General features: G+C 40.1%; 1 protein-coding gene across 4 annotated transcripts in view; it reads left to right on the top strand.

Annotated features, from left to right (window-relative positions):
- UGGT1 (UDP-glucose glycoprotein glucosyltransferase 1) overlaps nucleotides 1-11,347 on the top strand; it is a 160,754-nt gene that overhangs the window by 42,250 nt on the left and 107,157 nt on the right. For all 4 annotated transcript variants that reach the window (XM_006754769.2, XM_015571681.1, XM_006754768.2 and 1 more), the window contains exons 9-13: nucleotides 2,319-2,419; nucleotides 4,701-4,800; nucleotides 6,373-6,433; nucleotides 9,584-9,675; nucleotides 10,944-11,094. In XM_006754769.2, the coding sequence (XP_006754832.1) occupies nucleotides 2,319-2,419; nucleotides 4,701-4,800; nucleotides 6,373-6,433; nucleotides 9,584-9,675; nucleotides 10,944-11,094 (505 nt within the window). The remainder of the gene's footprint in view (nucleotides 1-2,318; nucleotides 2,420-4,700; nucleotides 4,801-6,372; nucleotides 6,434-9,583; nucleotides 9,676-10,943; nucleotides 11,095-11,347) is intronic.

Here is an 11,347-nt window from a genome sequence, read left to right on the forward strand (position 1 = left end):
AATTAAACATATTTTCCATATTAGGAGTCATTCCAAGTGACGGGAATTTTAAGGAAATCAAAATGTTAACATTTGGATCTCTAAGGAGGTGCTAATTTAGACTCTGCCTGTGGCTACCCAGCAGGAGCTATGGAGAGATCTGCAGATTCCTCTTCTTTGCATGGGATTTGGAGGTGCCCAGATGAGGCCCAGCTGTGAAGCAATGCAAGCTGCTGTGGGGCCTTGGGCCTTCTTTTGGCTCTTCTGTGTCTCTATGATCCATCTGCAGTTTGTCAGGTAATTTTCAGGTTGCAAAGGGCCAGGCCTTTCATATGCAAAAGCCTCTGGGCACAGCTTGGGTGGGACAGGGACTCAGGGGATCAACAGGGCGGAGCAAACAGCTATGCCTGCTCCTTAGTCCTGCCCTAAGAGGCCCCGCTTCTCAGCGTCCAGTAATCCCTGCAAGCACCTTTTAGAGAATGCCGCCCTCGAGTTCTGACTGATGCCAGACAGTCCAGTTTCTCCCTGTATGAGTCTGGGTCTCCAGAGCCTCTCCCGGAACTGGAGTTCAGAGCAGTCGGGAGCTTGAGACTCCCTTCCGATTGAAAAAGACAATCCCGTCCTCAGTTGCCAGCCCTTTCCACATGCGCCTCCGTACCTCTTTACTTTACTTCCGCACCTCCTCTGAGTCTCAGTGTGCTTTTCTCTTTCCTTCTAGTTGTAGAATTTCCACTCAGCCAGCCTTCCTGTGGTTCTGGATGATGTCCGTTTTGTCTTTTTCAAATCTCTTTCTTTATAGTGTCTTTATCTGATTTTGGAATTAGGTTAATACTGGCCTCATAAAAAGAGTTTGGAAGTGCCCTTCCTCTTCAATTTTCTGAAATAGTTTGAGGAGTATAGGTGTTAGTTCTTTTTATGTTTGGTAAAACTCCCCTGTGAAGCCGTCTGGACCCAGGCTTTTGTTTTCTGGCAGTTTTTTTTATTTTGTTATTACTGCTTCTATTTCATCTGTTGTTACTGGCGTATTCAGGTTTTCTGATTCTTTTTGATTCAGTTTTGGGAGGTTGTATTTTTCTAGGAATTTGCCCATTTCATACACATTGTTCATCTTGGTGGCATACAGTTGTTCATAGTATTTTCTGTGGTGTCAATGGTTACTTCTCAATTTTCGTTTCTGATTTTATTTGATTCCTCTCTCTTTTTTCTTGATGAGTCTTGCTAACAGTTCATCAATCTTGTTTATCCTTTCAAAGAACCAGCTCTTGGTTTCATTGATTTTTTGTGTTGTCTTTTTAGTCTCTGTGTCATTTGTTTCTGCTTTAACACGTTAAGCACCAATCCTGTTTTGTCTTCCTTTCCGCTTAGCCCGCTATCCGATTTCACTGATATGCTGGCAGCACCAGTGACTCACCAGTCCAGATGGAAAGTATAGTGTCAGTCACCCGTGACTGACATGGCACTTAATGAACTGAGCCATACCAGGCACACTATGTTTGTTTTTGAATAGCATTATGATTTCATGTATTTACAGCAAAATGTATTTTTTTGAGTATTGAATACATTTTTTCTTTTTGGACATTCAGAATAGTAATTTAGCTATCTACAATAATTAGACCATTTTTTTGATATTTTTATCATGAAAAAGTTTATAATGACTGATTAGAAGTGGATTCTTTGGAAGGTAAAAGGTGTGAGTAAATATTTAACTTTATGCATGTTGTATTTAAAAAATGTTTATGCTTTACATCTCAAACTGGTGTAGAATAATATTGAATGTAAACCGGTTGAAAAAAGTTAAAAATTACAAACAAGAAATTTTGAGTTTCTAGCATTTAAAAGAGCAGAAGGACTCTATCAGCCATTTGTCTGCCTGTCTAAATGATATATCTCTGCTTCTATCTTTTGTTGTACTAGCTTTAAAAGAATGTACTATATTTCAAGAGAAAACTAAACAGAACCCAATAGTATTTGTTAGCTTGCATTGTATTCATGTGACCAAAGGATTTATGAGCATTTGTGGAAACTCATTTGGAGATTAGTAGCAATATAGATTCAGTTTTATTTTGAGAAATTGTAGACTCACAAAAGTATGGGAAATAGTATCACATACCCATGTATTGTACACACTGCCGAAAATTGATTGTTGCTATCATACTTGCTTTTCTGTACCAAAGAATTATTTATTAAGTCTCCCACCCCCAACATACATGTGCTTTTACTTACTTACTTAAGCAAAGAGAAACAAGGTGAAAATCATGAAATAAAAGTGGAGCCAACCTTTGAGTGTGCTTTGAGAAAGAGAAGACACGTGACAAGGACTGATTTTATGTTTCTTTCAGAGACCTGCACCCTGACCTGAAAGGACAGTTGAAAGAACTTAGAAAGCATCTTGTGGAGAGCACCAATGAAATGGCACCTTTAAAAGTTTGGCAGTTGCAAGGTAATAAAAACATACACAGTCACTTGCCTACTTTTTTTTTTTAATATATTTTATTAATTTTTTACAGTAAGGAAGGGATTGAGATAGAGAGTTAGAAACATTGATGGGAGAGAAACATCGATCAGCCGCCTCCTGCACATCTCCTACTGGGGATGTGCCCGCAGCCCAGGTACATGCCCTTGACCAGAATCAAACCTGGGACCTTTCAGTCCGCAGGCCAACGCTCTATCCACTGAGCCAAACCGGTTTCGGCTGGCCTACTTTTTGACTCTATTTTGTGATACTACCAAAAGGTAGAATTTGAATGCAATTGTATTGATTCATATGATTGTAAAGTTACCACTTATTTTAAAGAGTCATTAATTATGATTAATCAGACAAGACAGTCCTTTTGTAGACAGATAACACTATTCAGAAGTAATATATGTAAATGAGTGCCAGATCTTTCATTGTGTGACCAGATGCATAAGTTTGTAGTATCCTATATAATAAAGAATTAATATGCAAATTGACCCTCACTCCATCATGCCATTATAAGATGGCTGCACCCATAGCAGAGTCAGGGTTCCTGTAACACAAGATGGCTGCGCCCACAGTGGAGGCAGGAACCTGACGCTGCCTAGTGCTGGGCCAGGGTGGGGGACCTGAAGCTGCACCCCCCACCTGGTGGGGCTTGACAGGGGACTTAAGGCCACGCCCCCCACCTGGCAGGTATAGACAGGGTACCTCAGGCCGCACCCCTGTGCTCTGCAGGATTTGATGAAGGACCTGAGGCTGTGCCCCCTGCCTGGTCGGGCTTGACGGAGGTGGGTCTGGCCAGGTCTGGATCTCGCCCAATGGGGTTGGGGCCAGCTGGGTCTGAGTCTCGCGTGATTTTTAGGTGCACGCAGGTAGGCAGGGACTTGACTCTGGGTCCTGCGGCGTGCCCCAGACTCCGACAGGAGGAAGATTTTCATATACATTTTACTAATTTTCTTTCATCTCTGACACTTCTATTATAGAGAAAGGCAAATAGCAACATTAAAATATTTCCTCTAATTAATTACCTTTTAATGTCCACAAATTTCGTGAATCGGGCCACTAGAATATACTAATAAAAGAGTAATATGCTAATTAGACCATATCAACCAGACATGTCCCAGACGTCCAACTTCCTTCCGAACAAAGCCACGGTGCCAAGGCCTGAGGCAGAGCCGGTTAGGGGCGATCAGGCTGGTAGGGGAGCAAGCAATTAGGGGCCCGATCAGGCCGGCACAGGGAAGCAAATCGTTAGAGGGAGATCAGGCTGGCAGGGGATGGCAGTTGCGGGCGATCATGCCGTCAGGGGAGGGTAGTTGGGGGCGATCAGACCGGCAGGGGAGTGGTTAGGGGGCTATCAGGCTGGCAAGCAGAGGGGGTTGGGGCGATCAGGCAGGGAGGCAGGTGAATGGTTAGGAGCCAGCTGTCCTGGATTGCGAGAGGGATGTCTGACTGCCAGTTTAGGCCCACAGAGATCAGGCCTAAACTGGCAGTCAGACATCCCCTAAGGGGTTTCGGATTGGAGAGGGTGCAGGCCGGGTTGAGGGGGACCCCCCCACACACACCGTGCATGAATTTCGTGCACCAGGCCTGTAGTCTATAATAATAAACGTATAACATGCTAATTATTCAGGACAAAGCTGGGGTTGTGAGGGAAGCCCAGGTCCCGGGTGCCTGCTGGTGGCCAGAGGGAAACCTGGGTTCTGGGTGCCAGAGGGAAGCTGTTGCTGGCAGCCGGGGGAAGGAAGTTCTACTCTTGCATGAATTTCGTGCATCAGGCCTCTAGTAGAAACATATCTGCCTTGGTCTCTGTGTGTCTCTGTGTATACATTTATTAAATAGTATATCTACCAAATGTCAGAGGTATGTCAGTATGGGAGAGAGTATGTATACTTTTCTGGTCCAAAAAACTATTCATTAATTTTTTCTCCAACATAATTCACTAAAGTCTTATGTTATAATTTGAGATTTGTTGTAAATTCAGAAGAAGGAAATGTATTTGGGATGGATTTATCTTCTGCTTAGTGAATTAGTATATGCCCTATTGTTTCATGCAGATAGATGAAGCAACATTTATAATAGATACTGTAGGGACCTAGGAAGTCAATAAAATCTGAAGTTAAATGGTAGGCACTCTCATGGATGGTTGTATTCTAAGGCATTCTTAATTACCAAGAAAATAGTGGGAAATAAATGTGTTTTCTTTCCTATTTTTCATTGCATTAGATTAATACCCTTTATGTTATATTTTACATTGTTGCAGATCTAAGTTTCCAGACTGCTGCCCGAATCTTGGCTGCTCCTGTTGAATTAGCTTTGGTTGTTATGAAGGATCTTAGTCAAAATTTTCCTACGAAAGCCAGGTAATATAGGGATTAAGGCTTTGAGGCATTCATCTCCTGAACATATACCTAATTATCTTCACATTGATATGTAATTTGAAGCAATTAAAATATGTAAATGCTTAGAAAATGAAAGTTCTCTTGCTAGCATCACCATTCTGCTAATGGTGCTCTCTTTCTGAGCAGAGGCAAGACTGCATTGTTTGGTTGAAGAGACCCATATTGGTTGTATTCCTGGCACTGCACTTCTTGGCTGTATGAACTTTGTAAATAAACTTTCTTCAGCAGTGAAATAGCTGTCTTTCAGGATTGGATGAATTAACTATCTAACCTAAGCAAACATAACCAATCGAGGGTCTCACATGGATGATAGTATTTTTCTTTCTGAAGAGTTTCATATATATCATCTTATTTAATCTTGATGAAGAAAATGAGTTATAGAGGCTGACGGTTCCTAGTGACAGAGTAAGGTTCTGAATGCAGCTTTTCCAGTGTCGGGTCCAAGCCCCTCTGCCAGGGGCTGGACCTCCTCGGACCCTGGGTATTTGATGAAGAAGCCATGAGAAGTCCTGGGTAGATAAGGGAGTCTTCATTGTAGGAGACAGTGGCTATGAGCCACTAGATAAAACAGTTCTTTAAGCAACGATCCGCATAGCAGATAGCCACACACCAGCTAGATAACAATACATCTTTCCACATAGCAGCAGCAGCCTCACATAGTAGCCACATCTGAACTCACAGCCTCAGTAGCTTCAGTAACATACTTTAATACTACTTAGACAAAAGAGGCTTTCTGCCAAATAGTGACATCTGTCATTTGGGTTATAGAAGGTCATGCTTATGCAGTCTAGATTGTTGTGTCCTTGCACCTGGGTATAGCATCTTAGCCTTAAACATTCTTTTTAAGATTCCCACACTCAGAGTGGCCTTGGGCATCTGGCATACTGTGGCATGGTTCCCACATCCGGTATTGCTTTCAATTGAATAGTAGCCCTCCACAGCTCATAAATGCATGGCAAAATTGTTTTAAAAGCCAAATTGTTATAAACTAATGACTTAAGTGTCAGTTTTTCTTAAGTCACTGAATGAGGTATTTTGAATTCTGATATGAGATGTTTTATTAGTCTTGAAAATATTTCTTAGGACTTATAAATCATATAGTATGTTCTCCTTTAGTCAAGCATACTATTGAAGATGTACATGTAGGATTCCATCTTCACCCACAAGTGCTTAAATAGGATGAACAGTCTGTCGCCTTAATTTATTTAACATTATCCTTTAGCCTGTTAACCATAGAGATCATATACAGGAATAGAGTTACATATAGTTAACTAAGATCTTGGAAATAATTGTACTTGCATTAAAATGCTGCCATTACTACTACTTTTCCATGATACTGTATCTTTTAATAATGAAAAAATATGTACACATCTGAGAGGAGAAATATGTTTATCAATTGTAAAGGTTTAAGATTTTTTCCATTAGGTTTTTGTATTTTATCAAGCAATTTGTTGTTTCATATGTAAATATAGGGAAGTTGAAGGCATCTATATAAATATTAAACCAAGTACTGTTAATGTTTTATTTCCTTAGAGCAATAACAAAAACTGCTGTGAGTTCAGAACTTAGAACTGAAGTGGAAGAGAATCAGAAGGTAATAACCAATGGAAAATAGTGGCCTTTCTGTTTTTTTATTATAGTTATAAAGTTGAGGAAATCTGAGTTAAATCCGTGACATTAATAGTTTTAATCTTGTTGATCAAAGATAGTGGTATTTTAATTCATTTCTGTAATCTTTTATATTTTTAGTTTTTAATCAAAGTTGAGTATAATTTAAAGCACCAAATGATGCCACCTGTTTATTAACGAAAATAGCACCCCCTCAACATGTCTCACTCCCTGAGGGTCCCTTTTCCCAGAAACATCTGCTTCCAATTCTTAGCTGATTATTTTGGTATCTGTTTCCAGACTTGTAACAAGCTTAAATTGGTACTTTATTTTTGAGTTTCAGACCTTATTTATTGACCTCTTATTACAAGGATGAGGTGTAACTTCCTTTCACTCTCCCCTCCCACCCATGTCTGCCATGACTCCATATTGGCACTTTCCCCATCTCTTCGCTTTCCCTGTGTTTTTCTGTCATGATTTTATCCATTTTTGATCTCCACTATGGACAGGTTGGTTTTCATGTCTAGTGCGTAGACTTGTCCTGGGCACCTTCCTTTAACTTCTTTGGTTGGATGTGCTGTTCCTTGAATTCCAGGTCTTTGTTTTTGGTTATTCCCTTATTTTAGTGCGGCAAATCATTCTTCATGAGAAAAGTTGCATGCAAGGTAAATTTCAGACTCTGAGAAATCAATTTTCTATTTTTGTTTTTATTGATAGTTTGGCTGGGTATAGAATTTTAGATTGGAAATCATTTAGAAGTTTGAAGGCATTACTGCTTTTAATTTTGATTTCCATTGTGGCTATTGAAAAGTCTGAAGTCTTTGAGATCTGGCTTTTCTTTCTAGAATCATCTAGGATCTTCTCTTTTACCCTAAAAATCTGAAATTTCACAATGACATGTCATTTAGAAAAATCTGTACTGTTGGGTGATTGATAGGCCTTTTTATTCTGAAAATTATTTTCTCTAGTTTGGGGAAAGTTTTTGAATTATTTATTTGCATTTCTTCCATTGGCTTGATTTTCTGTTTTCCTAGAACTACGTATTTTAAGATTTTGCACGTCCTTGGGCCTAATTTAAAACAACTACCACCTTTTCTATTTTTCAATTATTTTGTCTTTTACTATTAAACTTTCTGGGAAGGATTTTCCACCCCTTGGTTAAGGTTTGTTTGTCGTGGTCTCTTGTCTTTAATGTTAGAGGCTTTCCAGGATGGCTGGTGTCTGTGATAAGGAAGAATGAGGCAGTCAGAAGCTGATGGGAAGCCCTAAGGGTGAGGCTTTTTGACTGTCTAGGGAACCCCAGTGACAGTGTCTTTCAACCTTTCCCCTTGAGCTGTTGAGTCTCAAGAAAAGGATCTTCTATAGTCTTCTGCCTGGAGGGTGAAGATGGCTGCCCACGTGGAAGAGGCCCAGTAGAGAAGAACAGTCAGGAACTTCCACTCAGTACCCTGTTTTCAGTGAGGGCTCTCCACCCTCAATTGTGCTTCATTTCCCATAGTTCCAGATTCTCTGTCTTACTCTTTCCAAGGACGAGCCTCCAGTTTTTTGGAGTGAATAATGAAAACACTCACCTGCTATGTTAAATTAGGGGAGCCTGGGGCTGTCTTCAAAAGGCTTTCAGTCAGAACTCATTTTTAGCCTAATGATTGCCCCTCACACATGTATTCTTTGTGCTCTCACTTCCTGGTGTAACTGTTGCCTCTTCCACTGTTAGCCTAGCGTTCAGCTTTCTCAGGATGACTAGACACTACTGTTCACACCTCTCTCTAGCTTCCCAAATTAGTTTCTTTTCTGTTCTCTTTTTTGTTGTAGATTTATAACTTTAAGAGAGTCCCTTTTTTAAAAACTGACATTTCCAGAATGTTTCAAAAGAGGAGAAAAATGCTTGTGTTCAATCTACTACCTATACACCAGATTTTTCTAAATCTTTATGTAGATCAGTTACTTAAATAGACCTGAGGAATAAGTAAACCAAATATATCAAATATTTGCTAATTTGAAGAAACTTGACAGTTTTTATTTACTTAATTTTTAATTTCCAGGATAACGGCATCAAATATTACCTTAATTTTAGGTCTCCCCCAGGAAAATAAAGGTTATACATGCTGAATTTTTCATTTTTTTGAGTAAAATATTTTATTAAAGTATAAAAAACAAAAATATAAAACACATACAAAAACATGGAATTTTAATGTGATGGATTTTCAGTAAGCGAAGCCAACTATGTTATCAGCATCCAGATCTACAAATAGATGTGAGCTGTGTCTTTCTTATAGTCAAAGGGTGCTGTGCTTACTGCTTGGGAGGGAGTGGACATGCGTTTTTCTCTCCTGCATAAGAAAATTTAGTTTTCATTGATACAACATCTTTCACTGATACAACCCTTAATACTTGCCATTTAATCCTGGAAGAGTATAGAAGCAAAGCCTTGGCTTCCTCGTTGTTTTGTTTTGTGTTTTCCCATGCAGCACTAGATCTTAAAGATTATTTCTCTTAGTCAGCTGACTACGGGAGAAGGAAGGAGCTCCCAGTCCCTGTCCTTCCTTCCCCAGCAGCGGGAGACTCTGGGTGGCCACAGTCTCAGGGAGCAGCAGTTGAAGGCACCCCTTTCCCCAGGGACGCCAGAGAGCTAGGTTGCATGTAGGTACAGTCCTTAGCACAGAAATTCAGAGTTTCTTTGTGTGCCTTAGTTTGGAAGTTGAAGGGAGGTATGAGGTTTTGAAACTCTTCTAGATTAATTCCCTGGACTTTATCAAGAAGGCCCAGCTGTTACTGACTGCTGTCACCATCGTGGTTGGCATCCCCAACAGGGAAAAGTAACAGAAGTCCTCTTTTATGAAAAGTGACCCTCAGCACTTGGCTAATTTGACCCCCCCCCCCCTCCATTATAGGCAATAGTGGGAAGGAGCGGGGGAGGGGGTGGGAGGAGAGGAGTAGGCCTCATAAGCCAGCAGTTTGACCAGATAGGGTAGTAAACCCCAAATGGACGTCAGCAAAAGGAAATCTTCCCCCAGCCTTGGGGTTTCCTTTGGGACTTTAGAGGATGGCAGCAGTAGTACACATAATAAAGCTAGAAATGTGGACGTTTCTGTTGAACATTCTCTTCTTGCTCAATAATTTTTTTTAAATATTTCAGTATTTCAAAGGAACTTTAGGGTTACAGCCCGGAGACTCAGCACTGTTCATCAATGGACTTCATATAGATTTAGATACGCAGGATATATTCAGGTATGGATAATATTTCCCATGCTCTGAAAGTCTTGATCACGTGCAGTTCCTTGCTGTGCATTCACATTGTTCTCCATGGTGGTGGCATGTTAGCAAGCCTGATGGCTCACCAGGCCCAGGAAGAGCTCTCAGGAGGGTCTATGTTCTGACTGGGAGGGTAGGATGACACTTTGCCTTTTTTCCTTAATCATAATGTCCATTTAAGGCCGTGGACACGTAAGGCCCAAGTGTCTTTTGAGAATGCCCTTTTAGAAGCTAAGTGTTCCTGTTAACTCGGAAAGCAGAAAAGAGCGGCTTTTGCTCTGGGAATAGAGTGAAGGAGGTTATTCAATGTGCTTGCTTCTGGTGTCCAGAACACCTCCCTTTCTGTTCTGAAAAATGTGATTTAGGACTAAATTGTTCTAAATTGCCCTCATGAATTTTTAGAGCAGGTTGGTGGACAGTCAGGTGGACTTCCCATTTTATCCTTTGAATTAAAATTGACAGGCGACACCATGGCTTCATAGCAGCAGAAACAAAAGCTGTTGCTAATGCTTCAGAAGAAGCACTTTCCCCAGTGTGGTGTTTCCACACTGACTGAGCTGTACGTTCACACGCTACTCTACAGAGCTAGTGAAAGTTAATAAGGCACTACAAGATTGCCCATATTTGTCTTCTTAATTAAAAATATATGTCTTTAATTTTCATAGTATTACAGACTGGGTACTTGCTCATAGTAAATTTTAAGTAATTCATCTGTATCAGAGAACTAAAGAGTAAAGTCTTTATCCTGTCCTCTTATTTCCTCTCCCCTAGCAAACCTCTCCAGCTGTGGTCATATGTTGTGTGCCTGTGTAAATTGCTACTGATATTAAAACATGTTAAACATATGTAATCTAGTATTTCTTTTTTTGGTATTTTTTTAATTAACTCTTTGTTTTGAGATAATAGATTCATGTGCAGTTATAAGAAATAACACAGATTACTGTAGCATTTTTTAAGGTGTGCAATGTAAATTCCAGATTTAGGATTATTTTGCTCTGAAATTGTATGTTTATATTAGATCATTCCTATATGCAATGTATATGTTGATAAGTATAAGTAAGCATGAACCAAGAAGTAAGTCCTACTTGCTTTTTTCTACATACTTGACCAGAGGAAACAAAGGGAAGATCACCCTTTTTTGATTTCTCATCTAATTCGATAGGGAATTGAGTTTGAACTGATACATTTTTTTATGGCAAGGGTATTTTTAAAAGCTTTTTCTTCTAAATACCTATTTTTTTCAGTTTGTTTGATGTATTGAGGAATGAAGCTCGGGTCATGGAGGGTCTCCATAGACTGGGAATCGAAGGTCTTTCTCTGCACAATGTTTTAAAACTGAACACCCAGCCCTCCGAGGCTGACTATGCCGTGGACATCAGGAGTCCTGCGATTGCGGTAGGTGTTTTATCAGGCCCAGGGACACCTGGCCAGGTATTTTGTTACATTTTTTTTATGAGAGGTAAGTTATTTCTGCCAGCTCTTTTGTTGGCATCAAACAAAGATTTACCACAGCTGCTTATATGGGATTCTATGCATGTAATATCAGCACTTAAATGCCCCAAAAAGTTGAGTTATACTTAATATGGTTAAGACAGTGATTTTTCCACTTTTGTATCACCGTGTGATTCAGCGGAGCATGTCTTAGGAA

The sequence above is a fragment of the Myotis davidii genome, unplaced genomic scaffold (genome assembly GCF_000327345.1).
Source record: "Myotis davidii unplaced genomic scaffold, ASM32734v1 scaffold113, whole genome shotgun sequence".
NCBI classification, from domain to species: domain Eukaryota; kingdom Metazoa; phylum Chordata; class Mammalia; order Chiroptera; family Vespertilionidae; genus Myotis; species Myotis davidii.